This window comes from Protomyctophum parallelum, assembly GCF_964188405.1.
Source record: "Protomyctophum parallelum genome assembly, chromosome: 11".
NCBI classification, from domain to species: domain Eukaryota; kingdom Metazoa; phylum Chordata; class Actinopteri; order Myctophiformes; family Myctophidae; genus Protomyctophum; species Protomyctophum parallelum.
This window is the reverse complement of record NC_139707.1, coordinates 20,027,014-20,049,497: the sequence shown is the minus strand read 5'-3', so window position 1 is coordinate 20,049,497 and position 22,484 is coordinate 20,027,014. Positions and strand designations below refer to the sequence as shown.

Genomic DNA, 22,484 nt, shown 5'->3' with positions numbered 1-22,484 from the left:
GAAATGTATTGTTTTTCACTTTTTTGAGCAATGCAGCCGCTCCGATGCACAGCTTTGTGTGTAGGTGTGTTTGAGCACGGAATGTGATGATTTTATTGGATGATGTATGATGACGTTGTCTTCATCATATCATCATCATCATCATGATGAAAGGCATCGCTCACTTCACACGGGTGTGATTTATATATATATATATATATATATACTTAATTTGAAAACAAAAGTCAACAAAGACAACTGACCCTATAGGGGAGGCGGTCTTTTTTCCGACACCCTTTTAGCCGACAGGACAATGGTCCGACAGTTTCGGACTATTGTCTAAAATACCGTCTTTTTACCCCAACAGTTCGACACGACATTAGACAGACAGAAGTTCCTGCAATAGTCCGACAAACCATAGGTTAGACAGGTTACCCTAAGGTTAGACACCCCAGGAGGTTAGACGGGACAATAGTCTGATACGGGAGGGGAGGTGCGTGCGTGCGGGGGTAAATGTGTCAAGTCACGTGACCACTGGCTGTGCTACGAATATGAATTATTATTATTATTATAGCTAACTTAATAGTTCCTGCTGTAAATCCTGTTTTGATTATTTCCCTAGTGAGAATTAATTTGATGCCTTCCATATACTTTCTGGAAATGCATAATGGGCATGTGTATGCATCTAATATGAATTAATATATTATTAAATATATATAGGCTCTGGGTGGGTGAAATCCCCCCGCAGGTAAGGTATATATGTGATATCATATCGTTATCTTTCTTCATATTATTTTTTTCTGCTCTCGTTGCAAAAGACTGCCTCCCAGTGGAACGTTTCTTTAAGGTAAGTGACGGCTTTCTTAGTCTAGCGGACTGTGCAAATGCCTCTCAATTTATTGCTGCGTGTGGCACCTGGTTCGAATCCCGCTCACGGCAAATTATTTTATAATGTTCTTTCGTAGCCTATATTGTGTATGGACACAATAGCTACATTTTAGACTGTATCATTATTGTATATTATATTTAAAAAAATAGCCGTATTGAATTAATACATATTTAATTATTTCATAGGCAGGCAGGCAGACAGACAGACACGGCCTGCCTGCCTGGTGTCTGTCTGTCTGCCTGTCTGTCTGCGTGTCTGTCTGCGTGTCTGTCTGTCTTGCCTGCCTGCCTGCCTGCCTGCCTGCCTGGTGTCTGTCTGCCTGTCTGTCTGCCTGCCTGCCTGCCTGCCTGCCTGCCTGGTGTCTGCCTGCCTGCCTGCCTGGTGTCTGTCTGCCTGCCTGCCTGCCTGGTGTCCGTCTGTCTGTCTGCCTGCCTGCCTGCCTGGTGTCTGTCTGTCTGTCTGTCTGCCTGCCTGTCTGTCTGTCTGTCTGTCTGTCTGTCTGTCTGTCTGTCTGTCTGTCTGTCTGTCTGTCTGTCTGTCTGTCTGCCTGCCTGGTGTCTGTCTGTCTGTCTGTGTCTGTCTGCCTGCCTGCCTATCAAATAATTAAATATGTATTAATTCAATACGGCTATTTTTATTAATATAATATACAATAATGATACAGTCTAAAATGTAGCTATTGTGTCCATACACAATATAGGCTACGAAAAAACATTATAAAATAATTTGCCGTGAGCGGGATTCGAACCAGGTGCCACACGCAGCAATAAATCGAGAGGCATTTTCACAGTCCGCTAGACTAAGAAAGCCGTGACTTACCTTAAAGAAACGTTCCACTGGGAGGCAGTCTTTTGCAACGAGAGCAGAAAGAAAAAAATATATGAAGAAAGATAACGATATATCACATTAAATATCTCGAATTAGGTATACCTTACCTGCGGGGGGGATTTCACCCACCCAGAGCCTATATATATTTAATAATATATTAATTCATATTAGATGCATGCATACAGACAACGACGTAAATCAGCGCCCATTATGCATTTCCAGAAAGTATATGGAAGGCATCAAATGAATTCTCACTAGGGAAATAATGAAAACGGGATTTACAGCAGGAACTATTAAGTTAGCTATAATAATAATAATTCATATTCGTAGCACAGCCAGTGGTCACGTGACTTGACACATTTACCCCCGCACGTCGCACGCACCTCCCCTCCCATATCGGACTATTGTCCCGTCTAACCTCCTAGGGTGTCTAACCTTAAGGTAACCTGTCTAACCTACGGTTTGTCGGACTATTGCGGGAACTTCTGTCTGTCTAATGTCGTGTCGAACTGTTGGAGTAAAAAGACGGTATTTCAGACAATAGTCCGAAACTGTCTGACCATTGTCCTGTCGGCTAAAAGAGTGTCGGAAAAAAGACATGCACCCATGCTATAGATGATGTTACATACTGGCCACATGAAGTCCAAGGTCCTCCGTTTGAGCTACACCATGCCCATGTGGAACCCGAGAGCCACATGATTTGATGTGACTTTCATATTGCTCTCAAAAGACAGTTATTCTGCTGCTATTTTTGGTGTGCGACACGACACGGAGCCAGTATAAATCAGACATTATTCTATGACTCCAATTCCCCCCCTATAATAATGATGATGGAATGGCCTATAAGCACTCAATAATGGCCTATTTCTGTGGTTGACCCACAGACAAAGACAAAGGTTGCATCTCCCATCTGCAAGAACTGTAGCAGTTGCCAAGGCAACCATTGGGGCAGTGATGCGGTTGGCAGCAGTGAAAAACCTAAGAGTGGTGCTGCCCATTTCTCAGGCTGGTTGTCTGCGACCCTGAAGCTGTCAGTGAAAATTACTGAGCTGTGGTGCTCCTGTCAGCATTTGTTTATGTCCTCTTATTAGGGTCTCAATTTACAGTCGGCAATGCACCTTCCATGTCTGCACAGGGGGCAATAGCCTGGGTCTGCTGGACACATTATTAAACTAATAATAATCCCACTACAAACACTGTCACTTGGTCACAAAACCCTGTTGAAATCAAACATTCACAGTCCAAAACATTAGCCGGTCAAGGAACTATGGAGACAAGTCTGTTACATTGGATGACCACCACATAGTATTTGTAGAGGAAACGTACAGTACCTTACACAACAAGCTTATTTAGTTAACTAGTGACTCTAATGCACTATGCCAAGAGGGAGTCTTGAATGCACTTAGAGAGGCGGAGGATTGTTAATGGCTTGTTATGAAGATGGATGCTGGTCTCTGTGGGTAAAACCACCATTGTCACCTTAGAATCTGTTGCTATGGCAATGTGTTAAAACCAGTTTGACTTATTTTTTTTATTCTTTATTTACATTTTCAAATCATAATATGGGTCAAATAGAAAATAACATACAAAATGAGTATTTAACCCCTCCCACCCCCAGAGTTCCCGCTTCGAAACAGCCACAACCTTGGTATCTTGTACCATTAACAAAAGTAATAAAAGATTATAGGTATTAATAAAATATACATATTCATGCATATATACAGTTTAAAAAAGGTTTAGTATACACAGTAGAATATGCAACAATAGAAGAAAATTATAATATTTAAAGAAAATACACAAGTAGATAAATGGGCTTTTTGATGAGAAACAAAACATAAAAATGATACAACATGCCTGCAGTTATGAAATGTTTTTGTAGCTGTGCAAGTTTTTTCCTTTCAGAATCGACTGACTTTTGCTCAATTTATAGAAATGTACTCAAATGTAACTGACCTTGAAACTACTCCTAATATGTTTTCAGACGTCAGAGAGCGAGAGAGAGACAGCAGAAACTGCTCGCTGAATTTGCCTCCAGGCAGAAGAGTTTCATGGAAACGGCTATGGATGTCGGTAAGAGGCTGTCAACTTTTTCTCAGTGCCTTCCCTCCATTTGTAACATGTGGCTTAAGCAAAGTGTTGCACTAGTAGTCAGGCAGTGAAGTCAGAATTCACAGGATGTGAGACAGCTCAAAATAATATAACCAAATGCACCAAAATGTTTAATTAACTACAATAAGGATGTGTGTTATTTGTAATGTTAGAAATAATTGTAAAGAGCTCTCTGGATTCTATTGGGCTCCAGATATCTAATCTTCAGTCGTTCAGTGCACAACATTGTGATTCTCATTTAATATTCACTTTAATTTGGTTTTTATTGACAATTTACTAAATAAAAGCATATGCATTGTATATTTTTGTAGGCTACATTTTGACAGATGTGCTGACAGAATCTGTCATCAAAATAATTTCGTGCACCTGGCAGTTATGATGTTTTATGATAGCTCTACTTGGATCTCGTTAACAATTTCACGGCTCTATCCCGGTTCGTGTCAGTCATTTAAAAACTAATCTCTGAACAAATCGGGTCCTGGAACAAATTTCACGAAAGGTAGGCTACTAATAATCACGTCACTCACATGGCTTTAGTTTACCCACACGAACAACTTAACACAGACAATGAGAACAATGAGCTGCTTAAGCATGTGTACGAGTTTACACATTTCTGAACGTGCTGTGTCTGTCGCCTCGGAGAGGACTTCTCCCAATGATACGTATTCGTGTCGTGAATGTCTGCGTGTCGACTTCATGGGTCCCCCACCCTGCACGGGGACAGACACTGTAGCATTAAAATAAACAGGGGCAGGTGCCCCTGCACTACAGAAGTGGTTGTTTCAAGCTTTTGGCCTTGTGATAACCCATGGTTATGATGACATGCAGTTTGTTCTCACTTGCAACCATATGAGCGCTTGTAGGACACTTTGTTGACCCCTCTGGTTGACACAAAACATTTCATGCTGAAATAAAACCATCTCTCTTTTGCCTTTTTTCAACTGAGGCAAGGTGACAATGGCCCCCGTTCCCACTGCAATGTCTGGGGGCCTGTTAGGAGAAATTGAGAATGATGCTCTTGGGGGGGTTGTGCTGGGCGCTGGCTGGGAGCACACAGGATCAAAGCACTAATAGTTGGCCGGACTCCCAGGGCCCACCCTGACATGGCATGTTTAGAGAATGAATAATGGTGGCTGTGATCATCAGACGGAGCTCTTGGGCATCGGCTGCATTCAGAGAGACCCACATCTGCAGTGCCTCGCGCTAAGCAGCGAGATCTACTGCACTCCCTCCAGCTCACTGCTGGTGGCTCCGCATCACCTTCACTGCTGGGTAGACTTTAAACTGGGACAGGAACATGCAGATTTAGGTCAAGTGACGGCAACGATGCCTCATAAATATCTCTGATTTCTTCCCTGCAGATCTTGTATACTTACTGTATGCTTTTAGGGGGAATGGAACACAATATAAATGCTTTAAAATAAATCCCAGTGTTCTGTCCTGTCGTCGGTGATACCGACTGAGTTTTTTTTTCTTTTTGGATTAGCAGGAGTTTCTATTTTATTAGTATGAAATGTTGCCTTCAGTGCCTTGGCTATTCTTTTTTTTTTTGTTGCTGAATGTAAATATTGGATTTGAAAAAGGTGGTATGGTGGGACAGCCCAGAGGCCCCAGATCATTAATTGTTCAAACTAATCTTTCCGACACAACAGCACCATGTAGAGTATAAAACTAAAGCGAACATAAGCCTCTATATCCAACGACAACCATGCCGTTGGATGTACACTGTATGTGTTTTTACTTTTTTGCCATTGTTTGTCTGATTAATGCTCATTGCTAACTTATTAGAATTGGTACCTCTTTATTGGAGTTGCTCTGTCAGATAACAGATGTTTTGGCTGATTGGTCACTTGTGACTTGTACTGTTCTGGTAATGTTATGAATAGCATGTTATTCACACTTTCTTAAGTATTCCACCCAAACATGACTTATTTTATATCAAAATCAACCATTAAATTATTTGCTTAGGAATGCAATATAATCAAAAGAATTTCAATGAATTCAAGACTTAATGGGTGTGTAAAGATGTAAACTATTCCTTAAGCCTTAAGGGATATTACAGAGAATGAAAAAGAAGCATACAAGCCATCTACTTCTATGGACGTGATGCATTATGGGTTTATTCACAGACCTATGTATGTTCTAGGAAATGGGGTAGCTGCATAGAGCAGCAGCACCTGTGTCCTTGTATATTACCTTGCTGTGTGGGTGTGCTCACGTGGACGGTCATGCGCATGCTTGCACTCACAAGGGGTGGCTATGTGTGCTAGGATGTCCTGAGGCTCTCACGTTGACATCTAATGCAAACACTTTCCATTTCCCGAGGAACACGACAACCTCTCCTGAGATCACATTCCTCCAAAAAGCAATAAATCAATTTCCAACACAAGTTGACATTTCTCCACAATATTTACTGATCGAATTGAACACAGTCCTTAACATTTAAAACTAATTTCACATCCGTAATTAATCTGCAGTGTTTATTTGTTATGCCAATCAGTTACGTTTGTGGCCAGTATTGATATTTAGCATTTGCACAGTCCACTGATCCTATGCTTTCATTCATCAAAGCGCATCAAGATTTTCATTTCTGTTAATCAGTAGTGCTGCTGCTGACCTGAAACCAGTGCACTTGCACAAATGGCAAGAACTTTGTTAATTTTGATAAACCAAAACCTTTTTTTTTTTCCTTTCTTTTTAGTGAAGTAAAGATACTTGTCCTTGAAATTGCATGAAAGCATCCTTGTCGGAAGATATTTGGTGGAATTCTTTATTGATTTATGTGTAAACCAGAAAGGAAAATTGTAGCCACAGAGAACATAATATTTCCCCCTAAAAAGAACTGCGGTTTGCAGTGCCTGGTGTCCATAAGGATGGTTTGTTAGGCAGGCTTAAACACAAAGCTTAAAGGAAATCTTTCACAGCACATTACCTCCCATTGTTTTTGTTTTTCACACACTGCTGGCTTTGCTCATCCCCACTGATTGTTTTTTCCCCCATATCTACTAATCTGATCATGGCATAGAAAATCAAATCAGAACATTTCTCATTTTTATTGGCTCTTATATTTTTGTATTTGCGAGAATGATTTGATTTCTTTCTGTGAATGTGCTGAGTTATTGTGATTGTTTTTTTGTTTTTTTTGTGGCAGAATCTCCAGACACTGAAGCGGCAATGGACCTGGGAGGGTCTGACGTGATGGACTCTGAAGTCCTTTATGACTGTGTGATTTGTGGCCAGAGTGGACCCTCCACTGAAGACAGGCCCATTGGACTGGTGGTTCTACTCCAGGCATCTTCAGGTACTGCATCACCCAGCATCCAACACCATTCCTGCACCTAATGAATAGCCTATACTGTACTGCTGTTGTTTCACCATACTGCTGATTTGTAGTTCAATTTAAACGGCCTGCAAATGAAATTGCACAATGGCGATGGTGTATTTCACCAACATTAGAATGTACTCGATCTACCCTATCGCAAGCCTTTTAAACCAAACCCGTTGTTCATGGAAGCTTAGAATCCCCATATTGGAAACTTCATTTTAATAGGGAGGTTAGCTGTTGTTTTAATTGGCTCATTTATCATCCATGTTGATCCCTGCTCGCTTGTATGTGAGCCTGTCGCTGTTAACCGGTGATTTCCGTGCCATCTTTGTGGACAGAGGAGGATCGTTCACTGTCATGAAAATAAACGATGTGTTTGACTAGTAATTAGTCACGTTTTATAATGCGGTTTTCGCGACACTCTGCCCTGAAGGTCAAAGGAAAGGAACACCTTTTTTCACATTACAACCAGCAGAAAACGTACTGTATGTGGACCCTGCATTTTAATTATTTTGCTAGGTTTATTACAGTGTCCTCACAAACAATCTTTTTCCCCTGTTGACTAATTTCACTGCCACAGCTGTCATTGCTGTATGTGTCATTATTTTGCATCAGGCTATGAAAAGGGGAAACCTCTATATTTGATCGCTGGCAGTTATTAACACAGCATATGTTCTTTTGACGCATTCTCCGTCCTTGATCGCCATCCTTGATTGTTTTATGTAAATATTATAGTCAACCATAAATGGTACATTCAGAATATTTCACAATACATTTAGATCTGGTTCATTGCTGTAAGGTTTTTCTGGGTTGTCTTTCAGTGCTGGGCTACCGATGCAGAAGCCAGGAGGCTAAGAAGCTACCGACTAGCGACGAGGAACACGTCTATCCGGCAGACACGTGTGGAGCAGCTCATGATGTCAGGCTTATGATCATGCAGAACCTCTTCAAGGATGTAGGTGGTGGAGGAGTTGTACTTAACTATAGAATAATCCAATGATTCAGCACCTTTGTTGGCAGACTATCTTATCGTGTACCCTTATCTTGGCGCACTGCTCAACGTCGAACTGTCAGAAACTTTAGCACAAAGGATGCGAGATGGCTTCACCTCCATCTCTTTATCAGGCCATATTGGTTTGGAGAATGTTGCAGTTCGGTCTGGACATTTTGGCTACTACTCTGACCAAACTGTCCTCCGCTAGCTGATTTATAACAAAACTAAAACACATAATACTTGCAGCATGGACAGAACATTGTACACTAGGGGTGTAACAATGCAGTAACTGCATTGAACAACAGTCAAAGTATATCTATCTAAATTAAATAGCAACGTATCGTATTGTTTTGCAATGCAAATCTGAATCGAATAATTTTGCTATGCAAATAATCCATTGTATCGATAGTACTTTTAGAAAAAAGATAAAGCGGGTTTAATTACTTTTCCATTCAACATCACTACACTTCTATCGATAAATATGTGTATTCTGTGTTCAAGGTGCGGGTTTGTCTAAATGTGTTCAAATACAATGTCCATGTATTTGCCAGAGAATCACTGTTTACTTATTAATATCCATAATATTATGTTTCCCTTAAATAACCTGCACTATCCACACAAGTCACACAGATTTAATATATTTTGTTACCCCGCCTTTGTCTGTCTGTCCAGTTGACTAGAAAGTTGAAAAGCTATTGAAATTGTTTAATCTGTCAAACTCCAAATTGTGCTTTGCTTTGCCAAACATTATATTGAAGGGTATGAGCGACGCCTGAGCGTACTCTTTCTGATCATAAGGTGGTGTTCTTGTCTATTTTTCAGAGCTCTTGTTTGCAGTCTGTGTCCATAGGCTGGGATGGAGGCGTCTATGTTCAGACCTGTGGACATACCCTTCATATAGATTGCCACAAGTCCTACATGGAATCTTTGAGGGTAGGGGAGATACAATGTTGAATGTCTGTAATATCACTGGTTCCCAAACAGTGGGTCGGGATCCATTTGTGGGTTGCGGACACATTTTTGAATTCCTAATTGTATTTAATTAGTATAGTATATTATTTCAATGGCATGGGGAGAAAACAGAGTTTTGCACTCCGTCCGTGACTCCATGTGTGTGTCCGTCTGTCTGCGTACAGCTAATCTTCGGCACTGTTGGCATCCAGGGAGAGTGTGTGTACAGTTTGGAATAGACCGGAAATCAGAAGAAAAATCAAAGAAATTCCATAAATTATACAATAGATGTTTAAGAAGTAGTGAAAATAGCCGATTTACAAGCACACAATGTGGTGCATTGCTTGTAGATCTGCTACTTTCACAAGTTGGGTCCCGGACAAATTTCTCTTTTGGGTCACAGGCCAAAAGGTTTGTTATCATAGCATGGGCGGCTGGGCGGCATGGGCGGCTGTGGCTCAGGAGGTCGTCCAATGATCCATGGGTCGGCGGTTCGAATCCCGGCTCCTCCTGTCTACATGTCGAAGTGTCCTTGGGCAAGACACTGAACCCCAAATTGCTCCCGATGTGCTGGTTGGTACCTTGCATGGCTTCCGCCGCAATCGGTATATGAATGTGGGTGAATGTAATGCACAATCTATGTAAAGCGCCTTGGATAAAGGCGCTATAGAAATGCATCATTTACCATTTACCATTTAGCATGCTGTTTCCTGAGAATGTCATCTATCTATATAAAGTTCCTGCACACCACCACAGACTCAAAAGGAGTTCAAAAAGATGTTCCAATGAACACAATTGCCTGTATTCACGGGAGGGAAGCCGGTGGGGAGGGTGATCTCTGTTGCTGCACTAGAGACTCCTACAGATTGGTCAAGGCACCTTTTTTCAGTGGGGTGTGGAACTAGGAACTTTAGAAAGTACCCACTCCCTGAGACCAACTGTAGGAGTTGGCAGTGATAAGGGACTAGAATTAGAATACACAGGGAATTGGTATAGCAACTCTAAGTCGGGAATACACACCCCAGCTGTTGTGCAATGCTCCTGTTATTTAAAAAAAAAAATCCTTCTGGACAATGTTGTATATATATTTTTTGTCTCGTGTGTTGAGTTGAAGCATGCTCTGTTTCTCCAGAATGACCAGGTTCTGCAGGGCTTTTCAGTTGACAAGGGTGAATTCACCTGCCCACTGTGTCGGCAGTTCGCTAATAGCGTGCTTCCTTGTCGCCCCGGGTGCGGCATCGAGGCTGGTACCTGGCACGTACCTTCCAACAAGAAGACGTGTGTGCTGGTGAAGGAAGTGGAAGACCTTCAGTTACAGCTGGGTCTTTTCCCAGTAAGTATAATTTTACACTGGAGTTAACTCTGGATTTAACACTTGAATCCCAGCATAGCCCTGCAGCATAGCCTATCTACCACATTATATTTTGCCATAACAAAAGCTCATCTTCCTGGGGTCCGACACAGAAACATTTGTTTGTCCTTGTTCATATCAACATTTGAAGCATTCACCATTCCCTAGTTCAAACATCGCTCATCTCTGGAACTACCGTTAACTTTTTCTTAAAAGTGAAATTTGTGTTCATATTAGTTATGTAATAGCAATTAGGCAAGGTGTTCCATCCTATACAGCTCTATAGATTTGTTCTTTTGTCTAGGTGCTACCAGATAACCTGAACTGGCTTGTCTAGTCATAGGGAAAACATTTTAAGAGAAGAAAACCGATGCACAGAATGGATGTAGACCTAATGTATACAAAATGGGTCCAAATGTGCTCATCCCTATTATTTTGAGGTTCATGGCAAGCCATAGAAAAGTTTGGCAACCCCTGTCTTGGGCAAAGGAGATGCTAAGCCTATGATTGAAATGTATCCTTTTCACCCCTAGACGGAGTCCAACTTGAGTAAGGAGATGGAATTAATCATTAAAGACATCAAGAACGCCACCCAGAAGAAATACATGGACTATGGGAAGAACCCTGGCTCGCCTGACAATGATTTCCTCTTCATATACTCTGTGGCAAGGTGAGAGAGACATAACCTCTTATTCCTAGAGATAAGCAACAATTCAGGGTAGAGATGCTCAGATCGATCGGGCGATCAAGGATATTAATTCCTTGTCGCCGAATGCACAATCTGATCGATGATACATTGTGGTATGGAGAAGTATAAATCAGGTCTCTGCTGATGAATGATATTTAGCAGTAATAATTTTCGGGTGGCTCTTAAAAGAGCTGTTTTGGGTATTTTTCCTGGATAAAATGCATTGAACCAAATACTCTCTCGGTTAAATTAGCATTGATAAATTGGCGCTAGAGCGTTCTAGACCTCAGAGGTAGTCAAGGTTGATTCACATCCTCGTGTTTATATTACCGGTAGATGTGATTTGTCCTTTGTCAGTTTTGGAAAAAAAAGAACAAAGCTTGTAAGTGCTGCAAAGTCTGAACCAATAAGCTTCACTCACTGCACTATGTATGAAGTGACAATGTCAGCAGCCAGGCTGCAGATGACTAGCAATGCGCAAATCAGTGTGACAGGCCCTGCAAATCACCCTTGTTATTAATACTTAATTGGCATGCATTTGCTTATTTTGCTTGTTAAAAGCAAGACATTGCAGTAATATGGTGCAAAATAGAAATGTGTGTGTCCAATCCACTTGATTTATAGAGCAAGAACAACTGCATTGAACCAAAGTGCTGTACACTTGGTAAACAAATATAAAATGTACTAAGAGTAAAACGATAAACAATAGACAGCGGGGGGGAAATAGAGGGTGCGACGCATACACATTGCCTAAAGGAAACGGCAACTCTGTCTGAATCATCGAAAGCCAAGACAAGTGACATTTTGCAATGTCAGACCACCCTGTTCAGACCACCCTGTAATGCACTATGGCCATAAAGAACTTGAGAGACTGTCTATTCTTCACAACTGTAGCAAGAGCTGCTACAGTTACAGTTTTGTTATTTGTATGCAATTTATTTAATTCACCATGAGCTTTGAATTGGTGATTAAACCATGTACGAGGTATCCTGACATACAAATCTTCGGACAGATATACATTAAAGATTGTAACGACTGCTTTCTGTGGTCCTGGAATTTGTTTGTGGGACAGGCACACATGGTGAACTGCAACCTTTATGCACCTGATTTATTCTAATTCACACAGTCTTGCTTCCCTCTGAGGCTCTTAAGAAAATTCTATGTCTAACCCTTGACTCCAAGTTATGCGAGTATGTGGGAGATCTCTGAGTCCTGAGCAGAGATTTGAGCAGTGATATGGTCACAAATGGCTTATCTGTGGGTGAATGTCTGTGGCTACTGACCTCTATGCCTGCTCTCCTCAGACAGGGAGGTCCTTCCAACTGTGTGTGAGTGACGTGTGTATATGCGCACGGCCACACACACACACACACACACACACACACAAGGACAGACGGGACCACTGGCCAGTGGACTAAACGCTTGTCTGCTCTTCTCTCTTTTGTTTTAATGCCAGTTCCCTAGCCTGAATTACAATTACTGTTCAGAAAGAGCAGTGTATTCTCCTCAGAGTTTAGTTGTAGTCTTATTTCATTACATTTGTTATAGTTGTAGTCTTATTTTGTTATTTGTTAAAGTTCATTTTATTTTATATTTTATTTATGTAGGTGCCCCTGAAAAGGAATTGGAACTAGATACAGTGTACCTGCATCCAATATATAGGGCATTACGTGGCATTTTCTAAAAGTTGCTCGGGCGAGCTGTTGAAGGGCCGTCTCGATGGGCTTCATTCATACCTCTCTAATTATTCTGCTGTTTTGGGACCAGAGGTGTTGTTGGAAAAAAAATCTTTTAAAGTGGCATTAGCAGCTTTGTCAATTTAGTCTGCAGTAAAATGCTATTGACTCCAATTCTACAGCCTTCACATAAGCTCTTTTTATTAGGTCCGACTGTGTATAGATTTATTCCACACCTTCTGACTGATTTCTTGGGCTCCTTTTGGATTGAGTGCTTTTTCACTGCTTCAATTTCAATTTTCAATTCAAAGGAGCTTTATTGGCCATGAGAAAACATACGTTTGCATTGGCAAAGCAAGTGGCAAAATACAATAAAAACAGTTGAAAAAGGGTTAAAGTATATGCAGTTGGAGGGCATTTTGTTAACTGAGCTATGTCACATTGCATCGTTATATACATGTTATACAGGGTATATAGCTTTTTTTTTTTTTTTATCAAAGTTTATTTATTAATGTTCACACGAAAATATTATACAACATTTTTCGAACATTTTTTTTCCCTCCCCTCCCCCCAGAGTTCCCGCTCTGAAAGAGCCACAACCCCGGTACCTTGCACCATATGAAATAAAAGGCACATACAAATATACATAGACATAATAGAAGACTAATAGAAGTATGCAAACAAATAATAATAATAATAATAAATATGTATAAAAAAAATAAAAAAATAAAGACAATAATAATAATAGAAATAAATTACAGTAGGGTCAGTGTAATAAGTTAAGGATTGTTGATGTCAGCCGCGTTCATCCTCTCAATGCGTGTCAAAAAAGGTTGCCAAATGGTGTAAAATTTTAAAGCACCCTCTTGTGGAGTAGCGAATCTTCTCCAATGTCAGATGATGTAAAACATCATTAACCCAAGATTTAAAGGTTGGTGGTATTTTCTCCTTCCATTTAAATAGTATTTGCCGCCTAGCCAAAAGAGATGCAAAGGCTATCATATTCTTGTTTTGCCGGCTAAGATGTAGATCTTGGGAAATTACTCCAAACACTGCAACAGTGGCAGAGGGTTCTATGGGCACTTCTAATACATCTGAAAATGTTTTAAATATTGATTGCCAAAATGTATGTAACTTTGGACAAACCCAAAAAGCATGCGCAAGGGTAGCCTGATCTTGATTGCAACGATCACATATAGGATCCATGGTAGGAACGAATTTAGATAGTTTTACTTTGGACCAGTGGAGGCGATGTGTAACCTTAAACTGAATAATAGTATGCCTTAGACAGATTGAAGAGGAGTGTATCCTATCCAGCGCTTCCTTCCAAACATCATCAGAAATTTGTGTCCCCAAATCTCCCTCCCATTGATTCTTTAATGAGGTAAGTGGTTCCAGGTCAAATGAGTTTAATAAGGAGTAAACTAGCCCAATTACCCCTTTAGAGTGTGGATTGAGCTTTAGAATTGAGTCTAAAAGGGAGTCTGGTGGTTGTGATGGGAAATCCGTAATAGATGATGTTACAAAATTACGAAGCTGCAAAAATCGGAAAAAGTGAGAGCGGGGGATATCAAATTTCAATCGTATCTGGTCAAAAGACATAAAGACATAAAGAAGACATAAAGATCTCTGATTGAAGTGATGCCTTTTTCAGTCCAACTGTTGAATGCTCCATCCATAATTGAGGGTTTGAAACTATGATTTCTTACTATAGGAGCACAAATTGAGAAGTCAGTAAGTGAGAAGGCACGTCTGAACTGTGCCCAGATCTTAACAGAGTGTTTAATAATTAAATTTGAGGTGTATTTGGACACAGGTTCGGCTAACGGGAGTTTGGAACAGAGGAAAGCATTTAGGGACGTGGGGCCACATGACAGGTTTTCCAATTGCAGCCATTTGGAGACAGGGTCTTGGGACGGCAGCTCCCTCCAACACAACATCACCTTTATGTTTGAAGCAAAAACTAATAGCATTTTTTCACTTTGGGACAAATGGCAGCATTTCTTCTCAAGACTACTTAGTTAAATCTGAGGTTTTTTTTGTATAGTATTTAAAATGTGTTTAAAGGTAGCAGCTCTGTTTACATGTGCAGTACTTGGTATTAGCCAATCCAATGGAATACAACCACCCTAAGGACTACTATGTCCTTAGGGTGGTTGTATTCCATTGGATTGGCTAACCTTCTTTTGTCACAACAGTTCACAAATCTTGCTGCTGTGTTTGCACATTGTTGTATTTCTCCCAATTGGTATGGGATTATTATTGTGGGCTCGCCTCAGCGAGCACACTATTGTTACCCTTGGATTTCAACCTTCGTCATCTAACATCATCTAACATCTAACATCCACATACTTTATGCTAGAAATTTAGTTCAAACTTCAAACTGTTCAGCTCTTTGCAGTGAGATGTGCTTGTATTTTGTTTTTCACAAAGTTTTATACTTTTTAACTTTTTAACTTTTTTAACTTCCTCCCATAGACAATGAATGGGATTTTATCTCTAAATCAACCTCACTTTTGCAGCCTCATTACTCTGGCATACTTTGTCGTAGAAACGTTTAGAAACTTTAGAAAGCTCACACGACTCTGGACTTTTTCGTGGTTCAAACCGTATTCTAATACGTTAAACGGTTTTTCCGAAATCGCAGTTCAATCGCAGGCCGTTTCGCCTAATTAGTGCCAACTTAGAGTGCGGGGCTTCTTTGATCAGAGTGTGGGAACTGAATTTTATTCCTTGAAAATTTACCAAACAAATTGTCGTCCCGGCCAAAATATTCATTTTAAACGCATGTTCTTTGGTCATTTTGTAGCCACACATGTCCTCTTTCACACAATGTGACCACCAAAGCACAGAGACATACAGAATGTGAACTACGGCCTTTTAAGTGACACAAATACAGTCAAGCTGCTCATTGACCTCCATTGTACAATTCTTACGAGGAAATTATCGCGATGACAATTCTTAACTCGCTCTTATAACCACATTTTCGATCGTACCAACACCACAATCGCACATGGTGTACCTCAATATCTCAGGCCACTCACAGCGAAAAACATTTTTGCATTCGACTTTTACTTTTTGCGATAGAGCAATTTGTTCGGGCATAGTTTCCCCTATTCAGGACCATTGTAAAATAGCAGACCTTCACGCACACACGCACGCACGTTTATAAAAAAAATACTTTAATAAAAAAAAGAAAAAAAAAAAAGAAATTTAAACATTTAAAATTTAAACTTAAAAAGAAAAAACTTTTAATAAAGAACTTAATATAATTTTTTTACATTTAAAGAAAAATCTTAGACCATTATCAATAATCATTGTGTTTATGCTTTTAAAGATAGGCCTATATGCTATTTGAACCTTCTTTTTACATGTAAAAGTATGCTATTTCTGTTAAGCTCATGAATGCTTTTATATGTATACTCCATTGGATTGACTATTTTTTTTCTTTTTCTTTTTTACCTTTTCTTAATTCATCAAGAATACATTGTAAAGCATTATTCATACATTACAAATTATTAGTAGACAGTAATACTTTACTTACTTTATTCTGCCACTTTTTAAAGATTTTTTTTTTTGTGGCTTACGCCTTTATTGATTTATTAAGGGATAGAAAGTAGGCTGACAGGAAACGGGAGAGAGATGGGGGATGACATGCGGTAAAGGCCGTGTCGGGTCCGGGAGTCGAACCCGCGGCACACCGCGACTGGATCACCAGTCAGGTGCCCAGACCGTTACGCTACGGCCTGGGCCTTCTGCCACTTTTTGGGCATCATACTACTTCCACATACTTTATTTCCGCTTTATGCAGTTATTTATGCTTATTCTTTTTACAAATTTTTATACATTCTTTTTTTAACTTTTCCTTCAGCTTTAATACATTTTCTACTGTACATTATATACATTGTGTCTTTTGGCGAGCCCACACAGTTTCTGCAGGGAACTGCTTTCTAGTTATTATTATTATTCTCTTGGGAGTGCGGGCTCTATTGCAAGGCTGTGTTTGTTCACTGAGTCTGTACTTGGTCAATGCTTTCCTACGTTTTGGGTCGTTTACCATGCTCAGGTATTCAGCCAATGTATATTCTCTTTTTAGTGATAGATAGCATTCCATTTTGCTTTGGTTTTGGGTAGTCTCTTGCCAGTATGTTGGGTGGCTTTCTTTTTCTTTTCTTATAATCTGGTTAAGTCCAATGGGCTTTCCGTCTGGTGGTCGTGCTTGCGTTTGTGCATATAGTTTACTTTCAGGACCAGCTGAATAAAGGACTCCCTGTAGGTTTTCTCTATGATTGAGGGCTATGTTATGCGTTGCTTTTTTTTGGTGGTTATGAAATGCAAGTGCTCTCTTCTTTATTTTGATAATGAGTGTGTATCGCTCTAATTCCGCCCTGCAAGCATTGTTTGTTGTTTTCCGTTGGCTGCAGAGGATGCATTTGCTGAGTTCTGTGTCCAAATGTAATGGTTTACTTTAAAAAAACTATCTTTATCCGTGTGATTGTAAAACATTGGTTGGTTGAGTGGAACCCTTATTTGAATTTTGCTCCATTTTGTATATTCCAATCAGCTGGTCATAGGTCTAAGAAATGTCTGCCGTGCACCCTGGTTTTAACTATAGAGTTATATATAATAGAGATGTCACTGGATTTCTCCTGCCATCCATCCATCCGGGTTGGAAGAGAGTGCATTCTGGGTTGGAATTGGGCCATGCGTGAAGTGAACGTGCCGGGCCGAAAACATGACTGAGCACCGTGCGATGTACGTGTGAGTCATGCACGCCATGTAGTCTACACGGCTCGCATCCACGTATGGCTCGCGTTCACGTATGGCCCAGTGCCGCTCAAAGCTGCAATACCACTTTCAGCCACCATATCTTTTTCGCTTCAATGCTCCCTCTCGGTGACGTCTCTATTATTATATATACTCTAAGGTATTAACACGCCCATTCCTAAACCTCTGCCCTTGCTAGACCTCACCCCTCCCGACCTTTGCACTGCAAAATGCGGTAGTCCCCTCACCCTCCACCCTGTTGAGATGGATCCCCCGAGTGTGTCTGGGGTGCCTGTTGGCTCTCTGAAGTTCAATGAACAGTGCAAATTGACCGAGGAGTGGAAAATTCCTCAGTTACAGGGGTGCTCTTATCAGCAGAAGCCAGATGGAGCTTCACCGTGGCAACATTATCTATGTGAAATTGCTTTTTCTCCCAGGAAACCCAAGGATTTGCCCCCACCTTTCCTGGAACCATACAAGAAATGGCCAGTGGCGGCAGGATAAAAACACAAGAGTCCTGTCTAATTTTTGCAATACCTATCAGTTTTCACTATCAATGTATTCTGTTGAAGTCTTAAGTACTTTATTTTTTCACTGTTTCTGGAGTGAAACGTTTGGATACGCATGGAAAATGCACAGTGGGGAATGTGTATGGGAGCATGGTACAGCTTTTATGCTAATGGTTCAGCTTGTACAAGAGCAGAGTCTCAGAAAGCTGCCATTTATTTGATACAGAATTGCTGCAGCCAAACAGCCACATTTAATGGTAAATGGCTTGGCTACAGCTTTCATCTTCTCCTATTAAAATACCTAACCAAAAGATGAATTTGATGATACTGTACTCTTGCCTCAGTGAATTTGTGACTCTAACGGCCTATTAATGACGGAGGCTGTCTCTTCACAGGACCAACCTGGAGTTGGAGCTGTTGCACAGAGGAGGAAACTTATGTTCTGGAGGTGCCAGTGCAGCAGCAAAGCGCTCCTGTCTCAGTGAGTAGTTATTGTACCGCCCTGTGTTTCATACATCACTGACAACCTCTCTCATGAATCCTATCAATAATGTACAGGCCTACTATCTCACGCTTGTAGGTCTGCATAACAGATTGTTTGTGTATGTTCTTCATCCTTATCCTCCATACCTTATATTTGATGTATATTTGTGTATGATCTAATAGAGGGACATAAGAAAATAGCTTTACATTTCTGAATCTCATCATAATTGTAAGTAGCCTGCAATGGTCACATGCACCTGGACAATAAAATAAAAAGACTTGCCTTTTCCCACAGAATATCCTTCTAAAATGAAAAAGGAAGTGAAATGTGAATGAAGTAGCAATCTTCTTGGCACCATAACCTTAAACCAGGGATGCCTGATCTGTTGTGCTGTCTATTGTTCATTCCCTTGTGAGATTAACACTCTTTGCTGCAACAGTATGTTATATCTGCTTCAGCACTGCTGATGTTGACTTGCGGATTACTGTGGGTTGATGCTGGGTCTCATCGGCCTAGGTGTAATGAAGTATCTTGAGTTGAGATTGAAGCTGCTGGTCCATGTAACTGTTGAGCCATTTGTAAAAGGTGTCGATTAGCGGTGGCAGGTGAGCTGTTGGGAATGTTGGCAGTCGGGGTAAATGAAGCAGACAAATGGGTCAAGTGATGTTTTAGTTGATTGTGTGGTAACTTCCTAGGGCGTTCGTCCGTAAGTGTGTGTTGGGTGAGGGGGAAGGAGCGTGATCACACAACCTTGAGATGCCACTTTACCAGAAGACGTGGCCAAATTGACATTATGCCTTTCTGTCTGTCAAAGTTTCATGTTGTTCTGATCCTCTAGATGCACTATGGTCAAATGTGGAAAGATGTATTGATGTGATCGTATTGCTCTATAGGCATCATTTTAAATACTGGACAAAATCTTCCGATTTAGTCCAAGACAAGTACTGTAAATGTATGGGTAATGTGTAGAATCTGGCTTTGTGGTCAAATGAGCACAACCCATTTTCTCTTTGTTTAATTAGTCTGTTTAGTGGTGATAAATTAATTGTATTGGCTGGTGCTGTGAAATGGCCTGTCATCCTTGAGTGCCTAAAAAGCGATTTCACACTGGAGGTATGCCATTTTCTGAGCCACATTAACTGTGTAGCCATGCTGCCGGCTAAATTTACTCAGTTGCAGTACATTAGTGTTAGCTCCACACAGAAGATGGAGAATGGAAGGGATAAACGGCAGACATGCACTAACTACTGGGGGGTGGGGGGGGGGGGGGGTCGAAAGCCCATGTCCCACTAGGCACTGCTGTCGTTCTTGTTGATGAGGATGTCATGGACCACAGAGGGCAGCTGTCTGGCAATCCCTTGAATTAGCTTAAATCCACCGCGAAGAGCCTACCCTTCAAATAGCTTGCCTTTAGTTTCTTCTACAGCGGCTGTTAAATTAGTCTAGGTGCTGTGTTGCTGCATCCAGCCTTAAAGCCAAATATATTCAATAACAGATTTTCAAGAATAAAAATGTGAGGCGTTTCATAAGTAAAGCTTAACCATTTGCTGTGAGCTTGTAAATCAACTATTTTCGCTATCTGTACATGCCAAATATATAGAGCTTAAGAGACAGGAAAAACGGAGAGACAATAGGTGAGTGACCTAAAACAAAAGGTCTGTCCGGCCGGGAATCGAACCGGTAATTGCTGTCAGACATTAGATCCCATGTGGGTTGCCTCTGGTATGATGTGTTTTTGTAGGACAACACAGAAATTATCCAAGTGCACACACACACACCCACGGTCCCACGTGCGCACACACACATTCCCCAAAAACTGCAATATCATTGAAAGATTCATTGCACATAAAATAAATATTTCAAGCTTATTTTTTTTTAATCTTGATCATTATGACAATTGAATATTTCACAATGTTGTGAAATGGCACAAGGCCAAATCCCCCCCCAAAATATGTTTAATACAGAAATGTTTGTTTATACACTCAATACAGTATGTTTGTTTATACACTCAATTCTTTGTTTGGGCTCCAGCCTCCTACTGCATCACTGCAGCATGGCATGGAGGTGCTGAGCCCTGTGGCACTGTTCCAGGTGTTATTATGGAAGACCAGGTTGCACTTGCTTTCGTAGCAGCCTTCAGCTTGTCTTTATTGCTGTTATTGGTGTCTCTCACCTTCCTCTTTACAATACCCCATGGATTCTCTATAGGATTCAGGTCAGGTGAGTTGGCTGCCCAATTGAGCATGATGTGGTGCCATTCTGTGTTCCCAACTACTCATCTCCCTCATGTAGGACATCAGGCTTGTCCAAGACATGCACTGGAGCAGAACTACTCCTGTCTCTCCATGCTGTGTCCGTCTTCACCTGTGGAGGGCAGTGTTGGTTTAGATATTGGTACTCCACTCTCAGATGTCAATATTGCAGAGCTGGTTATATTGAATGTTCTGCTGCATTACAGCGTCATAACTATAAACCAAAATATGCTTAGTGACGTTACTCATTTGTCGTTTTTATCTTTTGCCGTAAACGTACTATACTGTACTTGTGTGCATGTGTGTCCGCGTGGACGCTTACGAGGTAATGCAAAATGGAATGCAATTAGTGCTGTGTTAAATGGAAGTGATTTATTGGTACATAATTCAAGTGCTTTTCACATTAATTGTGAATAGATTTCCTGTTTTGCATGTTTGAAAGCGTGACTGAGGGCTGCTAGCTTGGATTTAGGTCATAATGAGGAAAAAGTAGGTTAATTTGTTTCTGGACTAATGAGAAAAGAGAAGGGCACTTCTCCATTTGGGGATATGCTCAACATTCTGTGTCCCTTAAAAAAACATCCTATTCCTTCCCCAACGTATGATACCGTTGCAAATCTATAATGGCAGATCTATAAGACTTGTTGCGAACTTTGTGTACCTGCTATCATCTGTTCGTGCACGGCTCTAGAACCGCAGGCTATAAATTGGGTTTTAGATGGCGACATTGTGTTTGTGCCTTCCCTCACACTTATTAAGCAACTTGTACCGTGACACTTCAGTATTTATATAACGGATCTGTATTTGATGGTGTCTGTATGTACAGTAGAGGCTGTGAAGTGTTCCATCAAAAGTAGACATGTACACCAGAGGGTTGCTCTTCATGTTCCATTAGTTCCACACTGAACAGGTGTGACCTGATCTTGGAGCTGCTTGGGGCTATGGAGCACTACGTATCCATCTGGCCTGGCCTGCTTTTTAACCCGGCCAGACTGCTCAGTGAAGGCAGTTCAACTCAGCCACTTTGGCTCGATCAACACTGACTGTTGGATCGACGTAATGGCCGGCATTCAGGTGAGCAGAGCGAGTTGTCTTGGCTGCTTTAATATTGATGTGTTTTTGCTTTTGTCTTTCAGATCAGCTGTTCAATGTGCTGGCTATGCACATGCGTCTGTACAGCATCGATTCAGCCTACAACCCTTGGACCAGGCTGACAACCGTCACACAAAGGAGAGAGGAGACGGAGTGAGTGACTTTCCAGCTCAAGTGCCCCCTCCCCTTTAGGAAATCTATTTATAAAGCCCACCTCATGCCTCACACACTCTCCCCCAAGCAAGCACGTAATCACAGTGCCACTTTCTCTCTCCCCTCTCTCTCACTCCCCACCCACCCCCTTTCCAGTATATCCTTTCTCCCCCTCTCTATAAACGCCACCATTTCCTTCTTGCACAAACAGCTTTCCAGTCACACAAAGAGCAGCTAAAAACAGAAAAGGGGGGACCGCTCACGGTTGCCATAGACACCAATAATTGCCGCATCTGGCAAATTACCGGGCCCTCCGCAGAGAGCGAAACGACCCCGTCACAATCGGTGCACTGACAATGACTGCACCGCTTCGGCACTGTTGCAGCACAGCATCGCTGCCCCCAGCTGTCCATCCTGCCATCACAGAAACCTAAACA

At 41.2% G+C, this 22,484-nt stretch overlaps 1 protein-coding gene across 3 annotated transcripts in view; it reads left to right on the top strand.

Annotated features, from left to right (window-relative positions):
- ubr3 (ubiquitin protein ligase E3 component n-recognin 3) overlaps positions 1-22,484 on the top strand; it is a 52,582-nt gene that overhangs the window by 19,476 nt on the left and 10,622 nt on the right. For all 3 annotated transcript variants that reach the window (XM_083775911.1, XM_083775910.1, XM_083775909.1), the window contains 8 exons: positions 3,678-3,766; positions 6,957-7,106; positions 7,952-8,085; positions 8,947-9,057; positions 10,208-10,408; positions 10,960-11,096; positions 18,462-18,547; positions 21,939-22,047. In XM_083775911.1, the coding sequence (XP_083632037.1) occupies positions 3,678-3,766; positions 6,957-7,106; positions 7,952-8,085; positions 8,947-9,057; positions 10,208-10,408; positions 10,960-11,096; positions 18,462-18,547; positions 21,939-22,047 (1,017 nt within the window). The remainder of the gene's footprint in view (positions 1-3,677; positions 3,767-6,956; positions 7,107-7,951; positions 8,086-8,946; positions 9,058-10,207; positions 10,409-10,959; positions 11,097-18,461; positions 18,548-21,938; positions 22,048-22,484) is intronic.